The sequence below is a fragment of the Neopelma chrysocephalum genome, unplaced genomic scaffold (assembly GCF_003984885.1).
Source record: "Neopelma chrysocephalum unplaced genomic scaffold, ASM398488v2 Primary Assembly neopelma1_103b, whole genome shotgun sequence".
Lineage (NCBI taxonomy): Eukaryota > Metazoa > Chordata > Aves > Passeriformes > Pipridae > Neopelma > Neopelma chrysocephalum.
Window position 1 is genome coordinate 1,826,742 of NW_020897767.1, and position 22,358 is coordinate 1,849,099.

At 45.9% G+C, this 22,358-nt stretch overlaps 1 protein-coding gene across 5 annotated transcripts in view; it reads right to left on the reverse strand.

Moving 5' to 3' along the window:
• Nucleotides 1-211: 211 nt before the first annotated feature.
• Nucleotides 212-22,358, reverse strand: part of LYPD6 (LY6/PLAUR domain containing 6) — a 35,859-nt gene continuing 13,712 nt past the window's right edge. For all 5 annotated transcript variants that reach the window (XM_027695975.1, XM_027695974.1, XM_027695973.1 and 2 more), the window contains 4 exons: nt 7,815-7,960; nt 6,182-6,280; nt 3,093-3,223; nt 212-2,216 (listed from right to left, as the gene is read on the reverse strand). In XM_027695975.1, coding sequence (XP_027551776.1) covers nt 1,992-2,216; nt 3,093-3,223; nt 6,182-6,280; nt 7,815-7,917 — 558 coding nt within the window. In that variant the 5' untranslated portion in view covers nt 7,918-7,960 and the 3' untranslated portion in view covers nt 212-1,991. The remainder of the gene's footprint in view (nt 2,217-3,092; nt 3,224-6,181; nt 6,281-7,814; nt 7,961-22,358) is intronic.

The following is a 22,358-nucleotide window of genomic DNA, read 5'->3' on the forward strand; positions in this document are numbered from 1 at the left end:
CCCAAGCCTTGAGCCCAACTCGGTTCAATCTTAAACTCTTCCATTTTGCAGGATAAAATAATAATAAATATCTAAATTAATGTCAGAGACGCCACAACCCCCTTTGCCTCGTTCTCCCCCAGCCCCTCAGTACCTCAATTCCTTAGATTCCCTAAATACAGAGGAGGGGACAGGCTTCAAGGAGGCTGCAGGGTTGATTTTTTTGGGGGGCGGGAATCTCCAGAGACAGGTTAAACTTGCATAGAACAACAGATTGCAACAACCCTCTTAATATTGGAGATCTGTGAGCAAGTCACAGAAGGACTGAAAGGACACCAAAATCTCTGGCTGTGTGTGAGGTCAACCAGCCCCCCCCAAAAAATGGTTTTATATAAAAAAATTGAAAATAAACAGTGTTGGAAGGTAAAATTTCCAGTGGTGTATATATTTTTTATATATATATATATACATTTTTTAATAACAACACACTGAGGTTTCCAGCCTTTCCTTCCCCAGAGAAATCACCTGAAGGTCAGTGGGGAGCAAGTGCTGCTCCTGATCCTCCTCCTCTGCTTCCAAGAAACCTCCCAGGAGCACAAGTCCCAAGGCCACAAAACCCAGGACAACCCTTTGCGTGCCCAGATCTTCAGATTCCTCATTTTTCAGGGTATCCCACGCATGGATTCTACTTTTTGGAACTCTCCAGGATCCCTTTGGATTCCAACTTTGCCTTCCTTCATCTGCATTTCACTGTAACTCCCCCCAAAAAAGCACTTCAGGGCAAAAACATACTGGAACTTGAGCTCAAGTTACCTTGGAGCCTTGAGCAGCAAAAGATTAGCTCATAAAAGGACAATTTATGACTGTAATGGTGTAAAAAAATTAATTATAAAACAGTTTGGTTTAACTTTAAGCAAGTCCATGACACCCTGCTTTTATTACTGACTTTGCAAACAAAGTTAATTCTTTATATATATATATTTCTGATAATTTATATATTACAGGCTCACTGACTTGCAAAACACCCATTTTTTTTCCTGGCAGTATCAGCATTAAGAATCTTTCAAACACTTCAGACCTTACTCAACGTAGAAAAATAAATATTGCATCCGAGATTTCCAAGCAAAACAAGCAACACAGGGCACCAAAACACAGCTGGGGTAGCCCAGACTTCATTAAATAAAATAACAGAGCTATTCAGGATCGGTTTTCTCTCTCTCATACTCTAGGGCTGGGTGCCAAAATAGGAAAATGTTGTCCTAAAACACCGTGGAGGTGGTGGTTGGTGACCACCAGCACCTCAGTGTGGGGACCCACCAGCTCTCCATCCTCCTCACACCTGAGGGTTGGGGATCACACACCTCTAAAAACACCAGAACAAGGATTTTGAGAGTTCTGTTGGTTCAGTTTATAAACTCCAGGGATTTTCTGCGTGGGGGGTCTTTGTGCCATTGGACACCTCGAGAGAAGCACCTTTGGGCAGCACCGGCTGCTCCAAGCTCCTGCTGCTCCCTTGAGCTCATCCCTTCCAGGTTGCTGCTTCCTTGCTGCCCTCTCCAAGAGGATCAGGAGGTGTGGGGACACTGACTGGGGGTTATTTACTGTGGGTTCTCAAGCAGGTTAAGGAGACACCGGAATTAGTGCGCGGGGAGGTGACAAAGGTCCGTGTCCAGTGAGTAAGTGATGACGTGAGCAGGGGTGTGGTACTTGGAAAGAACATTTCTTCACAGAGATAAGACAGACAGCAACAAATGTTAGGCTGGACTCGGTGTCTTAGAGGTCTTTCTCAACCTAAGTGATGCTGTGAAGAGCACATTGGATTCTGGGAATATTTTCCATGAGTTTCTTCAAAAAAACAGTAGGAATGTGGAGGTTTTGAGCCCATCCCGATCCCAGGCGTGGGAGTTCATGATGACCAAGAAACCAGGAGGAAAACCAGCCTTTCAGAGCCAACTCCAAAGCTCCAGCTCTGCAGGGAGAGGTTGGATGTCCCTGAGATGTTCCCGCCCGGCTCAGCTGCCCGGCCGGGCCACGTGTGGCATTGTCACCCAGAGCTGTGCCATTGTCACCCAGTGCTGGGCCAGCAGCCCCAGCCAGAGGCACACTGTGGTCAGCAGGACAGGAGGGGACAGTCTCTGGGCCTTGTTGAGGGGGGACAGGGTGGTGAACACGGCGTCTGTGGAGTTCTTGGGCAGGGGCAGGTTGCAGATGCTGCCTTCGCAGCAGGACGTGCACACCTGGGGGGAACAGGTCACAACTTGGTGATTTGGTGAATAAAAACACAAGGAATATAATATGATATTTGTAAAGGAGCACAGTGGCCAGTGTGATCATTTTCCCCATTTTTTCCCTCCCCCTCCCTTCTTTTTTTAATCCATCTGCTCACAGATTTTTTCTCCTTTTTTTCGCCCCTCTTTTTTATCTTTCTTAAGAGAAACTTAATTTCTGACAATGCTGATTTACAGAGTCACAGAATCAACTGGGTTGGAAAAGACCTCTGAGATCATCGAGTCCAACCCCTGACCCAACCCCACCTTGTCACTCAGCCCATGGCACTGATGCCACATCCAGTCTGTCCTTAAACACCTCCAGGGACGGTGACTCCACCACCTCCCTGGGCAGCCCATTTCAAGGTCTGATCACACATTCTTCCTAATGGCCAAGCTAAACCTCTCCTGACACAGCTGGAGACTGTGCCCTCTTGTCCTGTCCCTTGTTCCCTGGGAGCAAAGCCAGATTCCCTCCGGCTCCCCCCTCCTGTCAGGGAGTTGCAGAGCCAGAAGGTCCCCCCTGAGCCTCCTTTTCTCCAGGCTGAGCTCCCCCAGCTCCCTCAGCCCCTCCTGCTGCTCCAGCCCCTTCCCCAGCTCCGTTCCCTTCCCTGGACCTGCTCCAACACCTCAATATCCTTCCTAAACTGAGGAGCCCAGAACTGGACACAACACTCAAGTGCCCCTCACCGGTGCCCAGTCCAGGGGCAGAATCCCTTCCCTGGTCCTGCTGCTGCTATTCCTGATCCAGGTCAGGATGCCCAAGCCATGGAACCAGCCAGGCTTCTGTCAGACCCCAATTCCCAGTTATTACATAGAATAAAAAGGCAGTTTTTTCTGCTATACCTTGTACTCTTCATGCTTTATATACGTGCATCCTGTGGACAGACAGTCCTCCAGTGGCACACAGCGTTTGGTGACAGACACACTCTCCCCAGTGACTTTCATCATATGTTGGCTAAAGCAGTACCTTGTACCTAAAAAAAAAAAAACAAACCAGAAAAAATGTGTTTATCTGTCAAATTCCAGTTTCCTGATAGGCTGCAAATAGGAAGAAATAGGAAAGAAGCCTTTAAAAAAGAAAATATTCCCAATACCTGTTTAGGTCTGAAGCTTGTTTTCATTTAGGTGAAAAGATTTAATATATAAATATATACAATGTAAAACATAAAATAGATGCTTTTAGATAATACATTTTTTTAATATATATGAATTTTTTTCCGTGGTTTCATGCAGCATCATTAATTCTGTGGAATTAGGGTTTGCCACAGTGGAGACACTTTTCCCTATGTCCTAAAAACCTGGGCAAGTTGTCCTTGTGCTCCTGCACAGCCTGGAGAAGATCCTTCACCTTCTCTGTCCTTCACTTTTATCATATATAAGATAATGTCAGAATACCTATAAACCACTCAGGAGGATTTATGTATTTCTCAGTTTTTCCAGGTTTTGGAAAAAGCACCATGGCATGGGCTGTATCCCTGGTATTCCCACTGCACCTTCTGCTCATCCCCAAGGGAGACCATCTTCTTCCTCTTCCTTTTTTTAAGACATTTGTAAATCACACCCAAAATTCACAGCAGAATGACTGACAAATGATGAGGTTATTCCCAAGCATGAGGAAATCAGATTTATTTCCTGCTTTAGTCATTAAAGAGAAGCTGAAGGTGCTGCTCCCCTTCTTCCAAGCACTCCAAGCTGAAAACACTGGATTTTCAACACAGGAAACACACCATTATATATTTAGTCTCTAAATTATACATTTCTTTAATTAATCCATCTTATTGTGAATAAAACTGTTGTTTCCACTGGGGGGAAAAGGAGGAGCGTGGTGCATTTAAAGCCCCCATTCCTGCCCAGCCCTGGTTCCCAGTGGGCAAACCCTGCATTCCTCTCATGTTTTAGGCATTCAGCAACATCCCAGCGAGCTTGTGGACTGAACATGTCATTCTTTAGGCAATAAAACCCCCCAGATATCTGTCATATCTCTGACCTGCTCTTGACTCAAGTGTGATATCACAGAACAGACTTAACTTATCACTGGAGGATGGAGTCTCTCTGTGTGCTGTTTGCCTTCATTCCCAGGGCTTTTGATGTGTTTTCCAGCCTCTCCTGCCCTAAAACTCACAGTTTTACCCCAAGGAGAGCACCCTCTGTGCCCCAGCTGTGAGCTCCTCCCAGCACTTTGCCTGGAAGTGCCATTCCCAGCAATTCTGAGCTTTGTCATCCCTGCTCTGGCAGTGAAGTTTCCCCCTGACCAGTCCCAGATGGAACAAATAAAACTTCCAACACCCTCTCCCAATAACTCTTTTAAGGCTGTTTCATTCTTTCTTCCTTCCTTTCCTTCAGAAAATATTGTGCAATCATCTTGGAGATATGGATTTTCCTGGATTTTCCTGGCCCAGGAACACCAGGCACAGTTCTCCTTGCACTGCGGAGGCTGTCACCTCCTGCAAAGCTACACACAAATCCACAATAAGCAATAAAATCCGCTCATTCCAATGAAAATTAACTTTTACTCTCTTCTCCAGGCATTCCAAGTGTAAGAATTGAGCCAGAGAACACTGGAAGAGCCCAGAGCAAAGTAAAGTAAAGGAGGGGAACATCAAGCCCTCCTGCCCAGAGGGATGGAGGAAGAACTCCAGGCTGAGCTTGTGAAGAAAGTGGACCCAAAAATTTTACCAAAAATAACAGAGAGAAATTTAGAGCAATTAAAATCAAACATTGCAGCGTGAAAGTTGATGCTTCTAAGTAATGGGGATGCTCTGGACACCCCAAAGCACAGTTTTCCTCTCCCTTAAACCACCATTTGTCACTAATTTCCCTTTCCAGATCAGAACTGGGTTTGATCAAATCATTTCTGCTGGTTGTTTCTAAAGGCAGACCCTGGAGTCACCCCTTTCTCCTTGCACACAGCCACCTAAATACTCCTTTCTCCTGTCAAAACAGGGAGTGTCTGGGAATATTTGTCTCATCCCATGCCAGGCAGCCTGAGCTCTTTTATTGTTGTTGTTGCTGTGCTGATTTCAGCTCAAAGGAAATCAATTCTGGGACAGATAACATGCTGCAAACACATCTGTGTCCCCACACAGGGCAGGTCAGAGCCTCCCTCCTTCCAAAGTAAATATTTTCTGAGGGCACTTGTCCCAAAACAGACCCAACCCAACTAAAGGGGCTTCATAGGTTGGATAATCTTAATGTCTTGGGAGTGTCTCGAAAGAGTGGGAAGGGAAGGGGAGGTCTGGGGATCTCACCAGTGCCTGGGTATGATATTTGAGTGCCTGTATTCCAAAGGTTTTCCCGAGCTGTTCCAAAATTCAGACTCCAAGGGGAGTTATGAGATCAAACCACTGAAAATATCAAAATTCCAGCCTCAGCTGCCCTGAGTGTGGGCTCGTGCCCAAGGGGAGGGAAGTGAACAAAGGCAGAACCAGGCCTGTACTCCCCAGTAAGGGAAACACAACCTTTAAAAATACACCCTGTGAGGGTGGGGAGGCCCTGGCACAGGTTGCCCAGAGAAGCTGTGGTTGCCCCTGGATCCCTGGAAGTGTCCAAGGCCAGGTTGGACTGAACTCTGAGCAACCTGGTCCAGTGGAAGGTGTCCCTGATTGGAACAAGATGGGCTTTAAGTCCCTTTGAACCCAAACCATTCCGTGTTTCCACGACTCTATAAAATAAACATCCCCCTGATTTAATCCCCAGCTGAACCAGAGGAGTGCAGGGAAGAGATGAAAGTCCTAAACTTCATCCAGCACAGAGACAGAAAAGCTTAAAGGATTACTCCTATCGCTTACACCTCTTCCTTTGCTGGGGAGACTTTACAGGCAAAAGGAGCAGAACCACCAGATCTGGGAATACCAGGGGCTCAGTGTGGCCCGTGGCAGGGCCAGGGAGCAGCAGTGGGAAAGTGGGTTTAATTAAACACTAATTAATGTTACCTCTAGGACAGTAGACGTCCGGAGCCCAGCGGTTGCACTCGTAATTATCCGCGGCCCTTTCGCAGGTGAAACACTTAAATCCCCGAGGATACGGCGTGGCTGGAAGGAATGGATAACACGGAGTTAAAATGAGCCTGGTAATCTGCTTCCATGGTGCTTTTCACAGGCACACAGCAACATTTGTTCTCTTCAGATCTGTTTTTCTACAAATACACACCTGTGAGCTTCAGCAGGTTGGGCCTGATTTGGAAAACCCCGCCACCTATAGCAGGGCAGAGATACTTTTAGGTACATATGGACTCATTTCAGATGTGTTTTTACCCAGCAGACTGACTTCAAAGGGAGTTAATGTGAGCAAGGAACACTTATTCCCCTGGAATCAGAGCTCACATCCAACACCGCTGCTTGATCGGTGCTGATAACAAAATATCAGATGGATTAAAATACTCTGGAAATTGTCCCACCGAGGAAAAGAGCTGCTCCTGTTGAAGGCTGATGTTCCCAAAGGGAAGAAAATCCACTGTGCTGAACCTCCAGCTTTCACCAGCAGCCTCTGTCCTAATTTCTCTTGCCAAACAAAGAGCATAATTCCTTAAGTCCTCTCCTGGCAGCACTTCTGGAGCACCTCCAACGCTTCTCCAAGGTGCTGCCACCTTCTCAGAAGCCAAACGGTGAACAGGTCATGTTTATCTTCATGAGGTGAAGTAAACTGAACCTTGACAGCCCCATGGATCACATCTTAACCCTCCCTCCTCTTCCTCTCTTTCCCTTTGTCCCTCAGTTCTGGGCCAGAGTCAGCTGGGAGCATCTCTGGTGGGGCTGGTGCTGCCCTCAAGGAACAGCTTGGGGTGGGACAACACACCAGCACAGACTAAACTCATCCCTCTCACCCTGGATCGCTGGTTGTGGTTATGGTGTAAACCAGGAATTTCATCCTGCTTGTGCAGAATATAAATTTTCCAGCCAAATGCATGAAGTGGTGAGTTTTCTCTGGGAAGAGATGGCAGGAACAGCTCCAGAAGCGCCCTCTTCTCATGGAATTCACTACGTTTGTGTCTGATAAAGTGAATAGACTAGTGAGAGTCCAGGGAAGAAGCTAAAGATGTCCAACTCTGCTATAGCATTGCTCAGGGAGTTGCTGAAATCAAGCCAGGAGCTGGTGGTGCCACAGCTGCTAATGGTGGTGTTTGGCCCTTGCTCTCAGCTATCCGTGTGCTCAGGGTCCAAGTGGACATGGAACTCGGTCTCCTGGCCAGGGAGATTATTGAGGGACAGAAAAGAGTGAACTAAAGGCTCCTGACATGCCCAGCAGCTGCCTGTGACCCCACCTGTCCTATAAACCCTGGTCTGGTTTTACATAGAATCATAGAATGGTTTGGGTTGGAAGGGAAATTAGGGATCATCTTGTTCCACCCCCTGCCATGGGCAGGGACACTTTCCCCTAGGCCAGGTTGCTCCAAGCCCCGTCCAACTCGGCCTTGAGGTGGGCCCAGAGAACTTGGTTCTTCTTCTTCCACACCAACTTGGCTCCATGAGTGTGGGGACACATGTTTAGCCTTTGCTCCACTCTCAGCTCTGCCCTGACATGCCTTTGCCCTCGTCCCTGTCCTCGCTCCCCCCAGAGGTGACTTACTGGAGGGGTGGAGGTAGACGATGTCCTTGCGGGTGAAGTCGCGGCCGTGGGCGCTGAGCAGGCCGAGCAGCAGCAGCCAGGCCGGCGCGGGCGGCGGGGCCATGGCCCGGCGAGGACGTGCTCATGCGGCGGCCGAAACACCTCCCCTGGGCAAGAGCAGAGAGCAGGGGTGAGCACAGCAGAGCCACCAGGAGCAGGGCCAACACAACCTCGACAAGGGCATGGCCACGCGGTCACGGAATCCCAGAATGTGCTGAGCTGGAAGGGACCCACAGGGACCATCCAGCCCAACCCTCAGCCCTGCACAGGACAGACCCAGGAGTCCCACCCTGTGCCCCAGGGGATCATCCAAACCCTCCTGGAGCTCTGGCAGCCTTGGGGCTGTGCCCACTGCCCTGGGGAGCCTGGGCAGTGCCCAACCAGCCTCTGGGGAAAGAAGCTTTTCCTGGGATCCAACCTGACCCTGCCCTGACACAGCTCCAGCCCTTCCCTGGGTGCTGTCCCTGGTCCCCCCAGAGCAGAACTCAGTCCCTGCCCCTCCTCTGCCCCTGCCCAGGAAGATGGAACTGCACTGAGGTCTCCCCTCAGTCTCCCCTTCTCCAGCTGAACACTCCAAGCGCCCTCAGTGTCCTCACACGGCTTCAAATCAAGGCCCTTCCCCATCCTCACTGCCCTCCTTTGGATGCTCCCCTGAGCCTTCCACTGCCCTCCCATGGGTCAGGCAGTGGTGTTTATAAGTTATAATAAATTCATTTAAAATTATAATTAATTCATTTAAATTAATTAAATGAATTAAATTAAATTAAAGAAATAAAATTAATTAAGTTACATGAACAAATTATAAATTATTAAAAAATAATTTGGCACAGACATCCCTGGCACTGCCTGGGAAAAGGATGTGGACAAACCCTCTCCTGTGGCTGGAGAGCTGCAAACAGGAGCCAAGGACAAGGGTGGTCGACTCTGTCACTGTTTAGAACTTAAACAGTCAGAGACTGGTTGGTAAAAACCTCAGTAGGATGTTGATAAAGTCTTGAGAGACTGTGCTGTGACAGGATTTAACAGCTGTTAGAGAGTGACAGAAAATTGCAGGATTAGACCAGGAAGAAAGGAAAGAGTAGGTGGAGATCCATTGGGATATCTGGGAGAGCAGTGGTGGGTCTCCCCCAGCCACACTCCAACCCAATTCCACTCCACAACTGCAGCTTCAGCTCGGGCTCACACCCTCCACCAATGCACAAACCAGGAGCTCCACATCACTTCCCACAGATCTCAGGGAAGCTGAGGAGCTCCAGCTGCTGCAGGTGGGCTCTGCCTTCACCTGGCTGCTGTTCATAACACAAAGTGACCACTGCTTTCTCCTCATCTGTGCTCCAAGGGGTCCTATTCCCTCTGTGACGCCGTTGACCAACAACGCAACATATTTTTTCCCATGTTCCTGATTGATGAGAACTCATCTGAAACCACCCCCGAAACAGCTTTCAGGAGCATCCCAATCCCTGCATCCCAGCTGTGTGGAGCCATCCAGGAGCAGACAATGCTAATACATCATTAAATACACAGCTCATGTTATTAGAAATCCTTACAAATTATGATAATGCCTCAAAAACCAAACGGGACAGAAAAATCCCAAGAGGATGTGGCTGCCAAGCCAGGCAGGAGCCACTGGTTTCCCCTGGAATCCATCCACAACACACAGGATTGGGATTTATCTTCTCCCACCCGGATTGACCAAGAGATCTGCAAAACCCCGATATTTCCCAAGCACCTTTGAATACGTGCTAACTGTTATTTAACAAATATTTTTTGTTGGTTGTTTTTCAGGAAAGACGTGCCAGGGGTGGGGACCTTCCATCTCTCTGCCTCTGCCTCCAAATGTTTGTCTCACAGCAGAGACCACACAGGCCCAGCAGCACAAAGGCCATCAGGGGGGTTGTCATTGTCCTTGCTCTGGTGTGCAAACAGCTCTTTTATTAAAACACAGTGAAATCCATAAAAATAGCGAGGGGAACAGATAACACACAACATGGTGCATTAAATGTTGTTGTTTTGACCTTATAAGAAGGAAATGCCAGTTTTCCCTGGGTTTACTCCACAGAGGCCTATCAGCCAGGGGAAAATGAAAGCCTGATTGGAAGCAGACAGGAAGTAAAACAAAACTTCTCCCAGCCCTGTGGAAGATGAAAGGAATGGGTCCAGCAGCTCCACGTGGGGTCTGGAGGGAAAGCTCACAGGAAATCCACTTGGAGCCCACCTGAGCCAGGTATGTGCATGGATTTGGGACTGAATAGTCCTGAATTTTTGAGTTTCTCATGGATCCAAATGGATCTGGAGCTGAGCTGGCCAAGTGCTGACATCGTCCTGATGCTCCTGAGCTGAGGACAACAGGAGCTGTACAAGCAGCAGCACTGGGTAGACAAGTTCCACTCCAGGAGATTTCACTTCCAGAACATGGATCTGTGCATAACACAAGTCACATGGATGCTCAGCGTGGAAACAAGATGGTTTTGGGCTCCTGAGCCGAGTCTCTCCATCATCACACACAAATCAGCCTCTCTGCTCGTAGCTCAACCAGAGCCACTCAACCCAACACATGGAATTTGCTTAATATTCACACCCTTAAGATAACAAGGGTTTGGAGGAGAGAGAGATTTTGGGATTATTTTTTTATCCCAAACAACTCAAGGCAGATTTTACAAGCCCCACTATTCCTTCCCAGATGTCAGCAGTTTGCAGTGAAACCGTGGGTTCGCACGGTCGCAGCTGCAACCCCAAAAAATTGGGATTCACATCCCAAAGAGAGGAGCTCGTCACAGCTCAGTGCTAATCAGCAACCAGTGATTAACATCTGGTGTCAACATAAAGGACAAACAGAGCCACGGAATCATTAAGGCTGGAAAAGACCTCCAGGATCATCGAGTCCAACCGTGATATTTTAACCAATATTTTTAAGTTCGAACATAACAAGGTTAAAACAACGGCGTGAATTCCTCCCAAGCGCAACAAGACAAGAATTTGTTGAGTTTGCTCGTCCCAACCACAAAAAGCTTTTGTCTTTGCAGTGCTGATCAAAGCCTTCCAGTGGAGGACACCGGTTCTCCCTCTCTCGCACACGCTCCCTTTTGTGGCACCGATTGCTGATTCAGCCCGTCTCCAAACCCTGTGAGCACTTGCCTACTCATCAGATTCAGAGGACAAGTGGCTGTTAGTCCTGCCTGAAAGGGTGGCAGAAACCCTCCAGGTGCTCTCTAAAAATGCTCACATCGTGCCTCTCGTAATTGCAAAGAGCCTAATTGCCGACACCGCGTCTAATGAGAAAGAACCATGAATGAGTACGGAGAATTCACTTCCCATCTCTGTTTTGTATGTCTGGAACATTTAATTGCAGGCAGAGGATTCAAGTTCAAAACTCTCTGGGTTACAAAATGATCCAGGGCAAGGCCAGCAGGGCCAATATTTTGAATTATGGCACTTGGTGAAGTAGAAAGTCCTTAGCAACAAAACACCTGCCACAGAGGGCACATCCCCCCTGCTCATTCCACACACACACAGGTAGTATAAAAATAGCTATTTCTGCATTAACTACTGTCAGAAACCCAAATACTCAATATTTCATAAATATTTCAAGCATAAACACATGGGTTCACACAGTTCTCTCTTTCATGAGGGGCAAAACACAGGAATAAACATGTGACATCCACCCGAGAAAATGTTCATTGATGCTTAAGGTGATAACAACATTTCACAGAGAGTGGAACAGCAGGAATGTTTTTAATAAAAGCAACTATAAAATATAAAAAAATAATCAATAATTACTGTTCAGCACACTCATCCTCCCTGGTTTTTTACATCCATGCATAAAAATAAAATCTAATTGATTTTAAAGGACTAGATAATATAATATATATAGATAAATGTATATAGATACATATATATGGATGCACTATCTTAAAACCTGCAGACATTTGACCAAAAAAAATGGGTTTAGTTCCTCAAATTATATTTTTCCTGCAATGCTGGATTCTCCTCAGGAAGCTTCTAAGCCCTAAGAAGCCTCACCAAAAGCATGAAGACTTTTCCTTCTGCTCACAAGCCCCTTTTAGTTCATGACTTTCACCAAAAGTGCCAAACTTTAGAGAAAAAAAATTAGTTTTTTATGGAGTTATTGGTGCTGGATCAGCTACCCCAGGGCTAAACCTCTGCTGGCAGAACCTCTCTGTGCAGAATCTGTGCACGGGCACAAATTTTTTCCTTCTGGATTAACCCGGCTCCTTTCCAGGCTCCTTTCCCAGCCTAATGGAACCTGCTCTGAATCCGACACCGGGTTGCAGTTTGGGGCCTCATCACATGGTATTTAGATCATACAGTCTGTTTGTGAAAGGTCCTGGGCGCTGACACAGAAATCCTGGATAACTCCATCTTTCCAGCTTCCCCAGCACCTTTCAGTCGGAAAGGCATCCCCATCCCGGGATTATTCCTTCCTGCCCTTTGCCCCGACACGGCGCTATGGAATTGAACCATTGGAGGCCCCGAGCAGAGCCCAGTTGCCCATTTGTCAGGTCTCATTAGGGAGGTGACATCTCGTCCTCGTTGTCACCAGCGCTGGGACAATGGAAGGTCCCCGTCCCGCGAGGAAGGACAGGGAGCCCCGGAGCAGAGGCGCTGCCGGATGGATGTCAGACTTCCAGGCTGGGGGAGAAGTGTTGATGGAGGAGACAGTTGTTTTTAAGGATGTGTTTGTCCCTCTCACAAGCTCAGCAGATACCTCCTAACTTACCATGACTGAAGCCCGTGAGCTGGGCCACTGCCAGCTGCAAGTTTGCAGGAAATACACCGTTTCAGGGGGAAAAAAAGAAAAAAAAAAAGGAGCCAGACACCAAATCTTCCCATGCAGACACTTGGACAAAGCCAGGCATGAAAGAAGTCCCAGTTCATGGGCATTTCTGTGGTTCTCTTCATGAACGTACAGCACAGGCTGCAGTGGGCAGTGTCCCTGCACCTCCCTCCCATGGGAGATGGAGCATTTCCCTGCTCTCTCTGGCATCTAATGCCATAGGAGGTTGATGATTCTGCTGAAATCTCATCTCCAACCTTCCTCCTACATCTCCTTCTTGCTGTCTCGGCCACCCTCCAAGTACCTCCGAGGTTCCTACCTCATTTCGTCTTGACATTTTCACTTATGGAAGGAGCCTCCACCTCAGAACGCCCCGAAGCAACGCTTCCCTCAGCTAAACAAACCAGCAGGAGCAAGTAAAAGTTCCCTCCCAGCAGGACTCACCAGCCCTAAAGCAGCAGGCACAGCATGTCCAAGCAGCAACATCTGTGAGAAACTGCAGAGACCTCGGCGCGAGTAATTTGCTCTCGCGAACTCCGCTGCGCGGGGTCAGCTGGGCCATCCCTGCCCTGGGTTAGGATGGTTGTTCACCAGGGAGAAATGAAGTTATGGGAGCTACAAGCAGCACGACAAGGCTGGAAGATCTGCTCCCGGATGCAGGGTCTACCCAACAGGAATTCCTCCTCGTGCACAACCCCAGCGGAACTTTCCCAAATCACATAAGAATTCATTCAGCTGATTTTTCTCCCTGCTCACACCAAGCTGCAGGTTGGAGTTCCCATGGCTGAATCTACAATATTTGGATTCATTTGCATCTCTCCACAGCTTCAGAACCCAAGCCCAGCTCTCTGCCCATGTCACGTCATCACTGTTCAGAGACGAATCAGAATGGCAATGGAACCTTTCCCATCTGCCGACTGTGGATCCCAGACAACAATCCCAGAGACTATTTGCAGCTTCTCCAGCTCTAATTGTAGTTTTCCCTGTTCTCCTCTGTCCCACTTAACCTTTTTCCTACTGTTTTTTTAGTTTGTCTGTTCTGTTCATTTCTCCTTTTTTGGTTCCCACCGCACACATCAGAGAGGTTTTGAACAAAAACTGGAATCCCTCTTATTGCCTCAAAATCCAGCTTCTCCCCACGTGCCATTTAGAGGCTTTTCCTTGCAGTTTTTCCCTGGGAATGGTTAAATGTGTCTCCTGATAACTTGGGACATAGTGAAGCACATCCAGCTTGGATCTAAAGAACCTCTTGGAGAAGGGCTTCGCTGCCTCTCCTCAATTACAGTAAGCAAGAGTAATTAAACAATCAAACACAATTAGTGCACAAATTACTCCCAGAAATCTAATCGCCTTGCTGCTAATTACCAAGCCTGGAGTTCATTGAGCTAAAAGCCCAATGTCCTGGGCAAGTGAAGGGGGGGACAATATGTTCCCTCTCACGCTGCCTTCCCTCGGGTGCAATTTAATCTTTACCAGGATGTGATTCCAAGATTATTTTACCAGCAGCACATTGATTCTGTTTCCAACCTGAAATACTTCTATTTGCAGTAGCAAAACTTTTCTTAGGTCTCAAAAGTTTCTTCATCTTTTAATGATTTGGGGTAAAATGCCACTTCTGTTCACGTGTCCTTGGGATAGTTCAGCTTCAGATAAACACAGAGGGGACATGGAACAGAGATATTTCACCTGAGTAGTTCAGATAATTCATATTTGGCATAAATTAAGGGAAAAAATTGACTGAAAATCAGCCAGGGCACGACGTTCATATGAGAAAATAGAATTTCTGCAAATTAATTGTCCAGCTGAGGAGATATTAAAAGTTAGGCATAATTTGTTCCCATAATTTTTTCCCATTTTACCCCATAAAGAACACACAGTGGTGCAGGGACACCACTATTTTTATTTTTAAATTACACAGGGTGTTCAAACCCCTGAGCATAAACGCTTCTGAATCAGAAGAAATGGATTATCCAAGAAATCATTTCAAGACCTGTCCCCCAGGATTTTGCATGGTATGTGACAGAGGCAGCAGGGGCAGCAATCCCTGAACTCAGTGGGATGTGGAAGATTGGGATTTGGCTCAGTTTGGGAATTTTGGAAGGCAGGAACTTCAGTGCACGGGGAGCCCCCAGACATCCCGGCTCCACAGAGCCAGAGGGGAAGGAATCCATGCATGAGCACAGAAATTCTGGGATTTACCTGCTAATAAGAAGCCAAAAGCCCCAATCATTGAGTTCCATTGGAGAAGGGGGGTTAAATTATTTCCTAAATAAACATTTAAGTTCACAGGGGCAACCGAAAGGGCTCCTCTTCCCAAGGCAGGGATGTTCTCCCTGTGGATCCCAGCACAGGAGCCTATGGCTCCTTTCTGCTCCCAGTGAAAATCTTGGAGCAAAGGAGGAAGGGGACACCCAGGGATGGGTTTTTCAGGACAGGGAGGCTGTGACTGATGGTCCAGGGGTGGTGACCCCACCATGAGCAGAGGGCAAGGTGGTGATGCTCTCCCAGGGAAAAGTAAAATGAGGTCCAAGATCCTGAGAATTAAAGGTAAATTTTGGTGAAGCTCAATTGGGATCATCCCAGACCCTTTCCTACTTTCATTTAAACCAAGAAGCAAGAGCATTCCAGTAACTAGGAAAAAGGGAAAGAACTGCAGTGTGTCACCAAATAAAACAGTCAAAGAGATGCCAAAGAGAAGTGAAATCAAACAAAACAGGAGAACATGTCCCATATTTATGATCAGAGGGCTGGAAAATGATCTAATGTGCAACCAAGACATGAAACTTGTCAAGGAAACACTTTTCTAGTCTCTGTTCCACTTGGAACATACATATAAACAGCATTTTGAGAGGAATGAGATGATCCTGCTGAGCTTTTAAGGATGTATTTTTATTACCTCCAGAAAATTGAGACAACCTTGAGACCAGGAGGATCTTCAGCACAAACTCAGTATTTTTAAAGGCTCAAAGGAACAACTGCTGAGTCTGAGGTCATCCTGGGTAAACTCACAGAGCAGTTTATTTGTCCTAGAGAAAGAAGTATTTTGAGTGGTAAAAAAATCGCAAGGTGAAATAAAATTAGAATTAATTCAGTTATTTGGTGCAGGATGAGCACTTTGTCCATCTGGAAATCGTAATGGCATCAACAAGAGGGGGTGACTTTCTGCACAAGGGGGAAGAATTTTCTGTAGGAAGGCACCTTAAGTGCAGCTCAGCTTCCCAGGATATGGATGGATGGATAAAAATTGTGGATGTTGTGGAAAATAGGTCTCCAAACAAACCCGTCATTTTCCAAGGGGCAGGATTCCGGCTCTGGCTGTGAAAGGAGACTGTTACACAGAATAATTGGGGAGAGACCAAAGCACAGCCCCAAAGCACCAAACCCTTGTGATTACAAAAACGAGTTCTACCCAATTAACCAGGCATGCCCGGGCCAAATTAAAACCCAGCTTAGTGACATCTCCAAATCTAATTGGTGAAAAGGGCGTCTCCAAATGAAAATACTTACTTACATTTTCCCCGCAAGTTCAACATTTTCGTCCCAGAAGTATTGACAAGAAACTTCTTGATGAGAGGACGTTGGAGGCCGAGCGAGTCGTCGTGCGACAAACTGTGCTTTAATAAAACCATACATCAATCTGCACCATTGTGTCCTGGCTCTCCTGATGCCTTCCCCCCCCTTCCTCCCCAGCTCTCCAGAGGGATTTGTGACAGTTCTTCTGGGACATCACCCCACACATTTGACATGCTAGATTAGGCACCGAGTCACAAACCGCTCGGCATCCACCCCAAGCCAGCTTTGTACGAGTTCAGACATCAGCCTTGGCAACATCAGCTTGTGGAAATTAGATTTTCTTGCCGTGAACTGATTCAAAATTTGAGCTTTTTCCCCCCGTTGAAGAGTGTTTTGTCACCAAAACCAACATAAAATTGGTTGGGTCGTTATTACTCTTTGCAACGGGAAAGATATTAATGAGATTCCTTGTTTTGCCTGCTCCTGTTGTAATGCTGTGTTTTTTCCCCCCCAAACAATTTAACATTTGCATGTAGCAGTTAATGAACACCAGGAGGTTTTTTTTCCAGCCCTGGCCACGCAGAGATGAGGCTGCAGAAAGGCTCTGTTCCCCTGGCAGTTCACCCAGAGTTCATCCTATTTTTCATTTCCCAACCCGCCCGTGAATTCCCGTTGGCACGAGGCATCAAAAACCCAGGGAGAGGACATGGAGGAGGACAACACTTCTGCTTTTGCTCCTTTCCACAGGGCACATCTCCAACCAGGCTGGAGGAGACACCACAGCAATGTCAGCATTAACCCCCAGGAAAATAATTGGGAATTGGGAATGGACTGACCATTCCCAGCTATTCCCTTTTGGCACCTACTTAAATTTTAATGACCATCGACCCGACCCTGGCACAACCACCCTTTGGATAAGTATCTCAATCTCATTTTTCTCTTGGTAGAATAAAGTAGTTTGTGTTTGTCTGTGCCCACATGGAGCAGAGTCAGAGGTGGCTCTCAAAACCAGTTTTCTACATCAAAATAAATCAGACTTTCTCTTGCTCCATTTGATTATTTCTACTGCCACCCTTTGCTCCTGTAACAGACTTTGTCATAAATCTCTTGGCAGAAATTGCCATAAGTAGTTGCTTTAAAACAGCAAAATTCACCTGATTTAGTATTTTCTACCCTGTGATACCAAAATTTAAATACTTTCCTCAAAAAGCTTGACTCAAATTGATTCCACTGCTGTCCCTCTGATTTTAATGCATATTTTATTTGGTATAAACAGTAGAAAAGCTACATATAATTAAACAAACCCAAATGAGAACTGACCAATTAGTGTTCTTTCAGCTGTCTGTTAATCCATACAGTAAACAACTCTGTAATTCATTAAGATTTTCATTAGTTTTTCCAGAAAAACAAACCCCAGCATAACCCAAAACAAACAAGGCTCCCTCTGCTCCATATGATTTTCCAGTGTTATTTGAATTCAATGGCCAGTTAATTGCCACTTGTCCTCTTAGAAAAAGCCATTTAATTCCTTTGTTTTTCCAAATTGTTGGCAAAAAAAAAAAGGTCTAATTAAAAGAAAATTATCATCTCCACCATGATGGGAAGCTGTAAAACACCATCCTCAATTTTGGTCACTGCTCCCGTGGTGGTTTCAAGCTTCCAGCTGATGGGTTTCAGTGGATATTCCTGAGGTGGAGACCTCGCTCTGCTCCCTGGTTTTTATCCATCCATCCATATCCTGGGAAGCTGAGCTGCACCTAAGGTGCCTTCCTACAGAAAATTCTTCCCCCTTGTGCAGAAAGTCACCCCCTCTTGTTGATGCCATTACGATTTCCAGATGGACAAAGTGCTCATCCTGCACCGAATAACTGAATTAATTCTAATTTTAATTCACCTTTCTGAAGCCAAAACGAACAACTTTGCTGTTCCAACTTCAGTTTGAAGGGAGATGCTTATACAGTGAATTAACTGCAGGAATAAAATGGAAATATATTCATTCCCCCCAGCACCAGTTCCCTTGTGTATTTAATTTTCCATTCATTTTTTCACACAAAATCTGCACCCTCCCTAAATTTCACCTGTGGTTAAGCAACCCCTCCTCAATTTTACTGAGTATATATCACATAAACAAGGGCATGGGCACAACACAATATTGTAATTAAAATTATGCTGTTATATTCCACAGTTAGAAAGGAAAACATTCCCATGATCATTCATTGTCATGAAGCTGATGCATAAATTTATATGCTCATTTTTAAGAGCGGTGAATAGATAATCAAATAAGTATTTATTTAATAAATTAAATAAATTAAGATACTGAACAGGGGTAAACATTTGCACTGGAATCAGTACAAGCACAAACCCAGGCTCTCATGCTCCTGGATTTCTCCCCAAAACAAACCCAGCCATTGGTAAGGAATATCAGAAAAGGAATTTTTGTTGTTGATTTTCCTGTTGTTTGGGTCTTTTTTTTAGTTCTCTTTTGTGGCTTTTTATTTTTTTTTCTTGCAATTGTTACTTTAACCCACCAGAAAGAATTCCCTGGAGCTCATCACTTGTTTGCTGTGTCTATTCATGGCGAGCTGCAAACACCAACAGTGCCCAAGGATAGAAAAAGTGAATCTCCCTGGAACTGTGGTGCCTGGCTAACTGATACTTTTCCAAAAAACCAAACTTTTATTCATATGCTCATTTTGTCTCGTGGCAGAAATAATGAAGACATGAATAAAGTTATCTTGAAGTGTTTGCCTCCAATATTCAACATATGATACATTTCTTCTATTACTGAACCCACTTTATGTTTCATACATTCAGCACTGAAAAATCCCCCCTGTAATGATGGAATCACAGAATGATTGGGGTTGGAAGGGACCTTAAAGCCCATCCAGTGTCACCCCCTGCCATGGGCAGGGACACCTTCCACTAGTCCAGTTGCTCCAACCTGGCCTTGGACACTTCCAGGGATCCAGGGGCAGCCACAGCTTCTCTGGGCAACCTGGGACAGGGCTTCTCCACCCTCCCAGCCAGGAATTCCTTCCCAATATCCCATCTGTCCCTGCCCTCTGGCAGTGGGAAGCCATTCCCTGTGTCCTGTCCCTCCATCCCTTGTCCCCAGTCCCCCTCCAGCTCTCCTGGAGCCCTGGAAGCTCCACGTCTCTCTACACTTCACCCTATAACAGAATGAGGAAAACGCAGAAGCATTTCCTGGCTCATGAATTAAATCCTAACACCTCCTTGGTATTAATTAAACTTTAAACAACAACAAAAAAATAATGTTTCCCTCCATCCTGGATCACCTGCAATAAAGGAGGTGTGACCTCTTCAGTGCCAAGCCTCGCTGGGGCAGGTTCCCCCATGGAGTGGTCAGGCTTTCTACTCCCTCACCCCCCCTTTGCCCTCACCTGTATCCAGCCCCACACCCTGCTGCCTCCTCCATTTGCCCCAACACCTTTCCTAACTCCTTCCATCCCCACCATTCCACGCCCTGGAATCTCTGCCACCGACCGTTTCAACCAGTTGAGATGCTTTAATACCACGAGTTCTCCAGATGGCAAATATTATATAGGACATTAAATAAAACATTCAATCTCAGTAACTGGGAGGTCCTGCTGCTCCATCTGATCCATCAAACCTCCTGGAGACTCCTCTGCTCCTTCCCTTATCTCTTCATCTGCTCTGCCTCTTGCAAGATCCGAATGCCTCATCATCTTGGCATCAGAAAGTCCACTTTCCCAAGGTACAGAGTGTTTGTGGAGCATCATCAGCAATTCCAGCGTCTGCCAGCTCAGAGATGTTATCTCCAGCATGGCTGGAGAATGCCTCAAAAATCATGCTCCAACTCATCAGCCTCCAACACTCACCCACAGAGAAAGTCTTCAAAATGGGCCCCCTCGATTTAACCAGTTGCTTAATTTTCACCCGTGAATCATCTGGAATTCCACAGGCCACGATATATAAACTTTCATTATGTCCCCACTGACATTTTCACTGCTGGAAGACGGTGATTTACTGGTTTTCAGGAGATCTGATCTCCACTCTCAGTCCTGCCCCCAGCTGGGTGAGGAATCCACGTCTGATCCGCGAGATGTGGATCTGGCTGGAAAATACACAGCTTTTCACTCACTAATTTCTCTAAAATTGGCCTTTTCTGACAGTTACTTCAGTGCTGGCAGTAAACACAGACCACTGTAGATAATGACCCTCTGAGAGCACCTCTTCTTACAGCCTTGGGAGAAAAGAGGCTTCTAGAAAAGACACTCCCCAAGCAGAGCCACAACTCTGCTGTTTTCACCACACCAAACACAACAGAACATTTAAGACAAAATAAACCCATTTTCTTGAAAACATTTGAACTGAAGCTTTGCCCAGTTTTGCTTTCCAGCTTAAGCACTGAGCCAACATCACTATATTTCTTTTTTTTTTTTCTAGCAAAGAACTCCCTAATAATTGAGAAACCACCTCCAAAAGGTTGGAAGCTCCTTTGCATTGTCATAAGGGTCAAGATACTGTTGAGAGCGCAACCAGGTCAGCCCACAACATTATATGAAAACAAACAAACAAACAAAAACCCAACACCAAAACAAAAAAACTCAAAAAACCAACCAAACAAAAAAACCAAATATCAAAAAAACCCAAAACAAACAAACAAAAAAACTCCAAATATCAAAAAAAACCCAAACAAAAAAAACCAAAACAACAAAAAACCACCAAAAGTAAAATTAAATCACTCTAGAATAAAATATGACAGAAGTTTACTCCCTAAAGCCACCAGACTAAGTAGAAAATGGGCTGGAAATTCAAAAATCTTCCTGGTTCAAAGGATACGTGAGAATAAGTCTGATAAAAGGAATTTTAAATTGCTTTCCATGCCATTATTTTAATTAATTTATCTTTTATATGTCAATGAGACCTCATGAAAAAATAAACCAAAGTTCTTTTGTTATCATGGAATAAGGTTCTTTTATTGTATGGAATGATTGACTTTCCAAGAAAATTATAGATAAAACATAAATTACTTGACAGCATCTGTGACCATCCCCTCCATGCTCACCCACAGATACATTTTGGCACTGAAACACTGATTTAAAACCATAATGTCCATTTATACCACAAGTTATTGGCTGTACACCCTGCTTGAATCCAGGTTGGGTTCCAACTAAAGAAAAATGGCATTTCTGTTCTCTTTGCAAGTAAAACACGCACTGGCTGGGAATATCTCAAATTAACAATGCAAAAAAAGACATTTTAAAAAGGAGTTACAGCCCTGGGGAGCCTTTTGCAAGATCTGGGCACTGATCACTCCCACCCAGCTCGTGAGAGAGGGCAACTCTGGAGATACTTGGGAATGAAGGCACAGTGTTGGCACATGCCAGGGTGTCATTGCTGGCTCCAATTATTATCTAATATTATAATTTATTATTATATATAATCATGTATTATTACAATTATTCTCAATTATAAGATTATAATTCATTTTGAATCATAGAATGGGTTGGGTTGGAAGAGACCTCAAAGCCCATCCAGTTCCACCACAGGCAGGGACACCTTCCACTCTCCCAGGTTGCTCAGAGTTCAATCCAACCTGGCCTTGGACACTTCCAGGGATCCAGGGGCAGCCACAGCTTCTCTGGGTAACCTGTGCCAGGGCCTCCCCACCCTCCCAGCCAGGAATTCCCTCCCAATATCTACTTTAACTCTACTCTTTCTCAGTTTAAAGCCAGAATTTGTGGATGCTTCATCCCTGGAAGTGTCCAAGGCCAGGTTGGACGGGGCTTGGAGCAACCTGGGCTGGTGGAAGATGTTCCTGCCCATGGCAGGGGGTGAATGAGTTGAGCTTTAAGGCCCCTTCCAACCCAAACCATTCTGATTTTCCAACAATTCCATGAATCCCTGGCAGAAGTTCAAGCTGGAAAATGTGCAGTTATCTCTGTGATTACACCCTGAATGTTCCTTTCAACATAAGTCAGCAGGGTTTGCTTATATATTTAAGTATCAAGCCTTACTGACTCCAAAAGCATGTGGAAAGCAGAAATTCCCAGGAGAAGACACTTCACCTGCTCTGTTTTCCTCTGGAATTCTGGGGCTCAGTGCCATGGCATTCAAGTCAGCAGAAAACCTTCCATTGACCTCAAACACCACTTCCATAGGGATGTTGTGGGAATGAGCAGTGAGATCACAGAGAATCCCAGAATATCCTG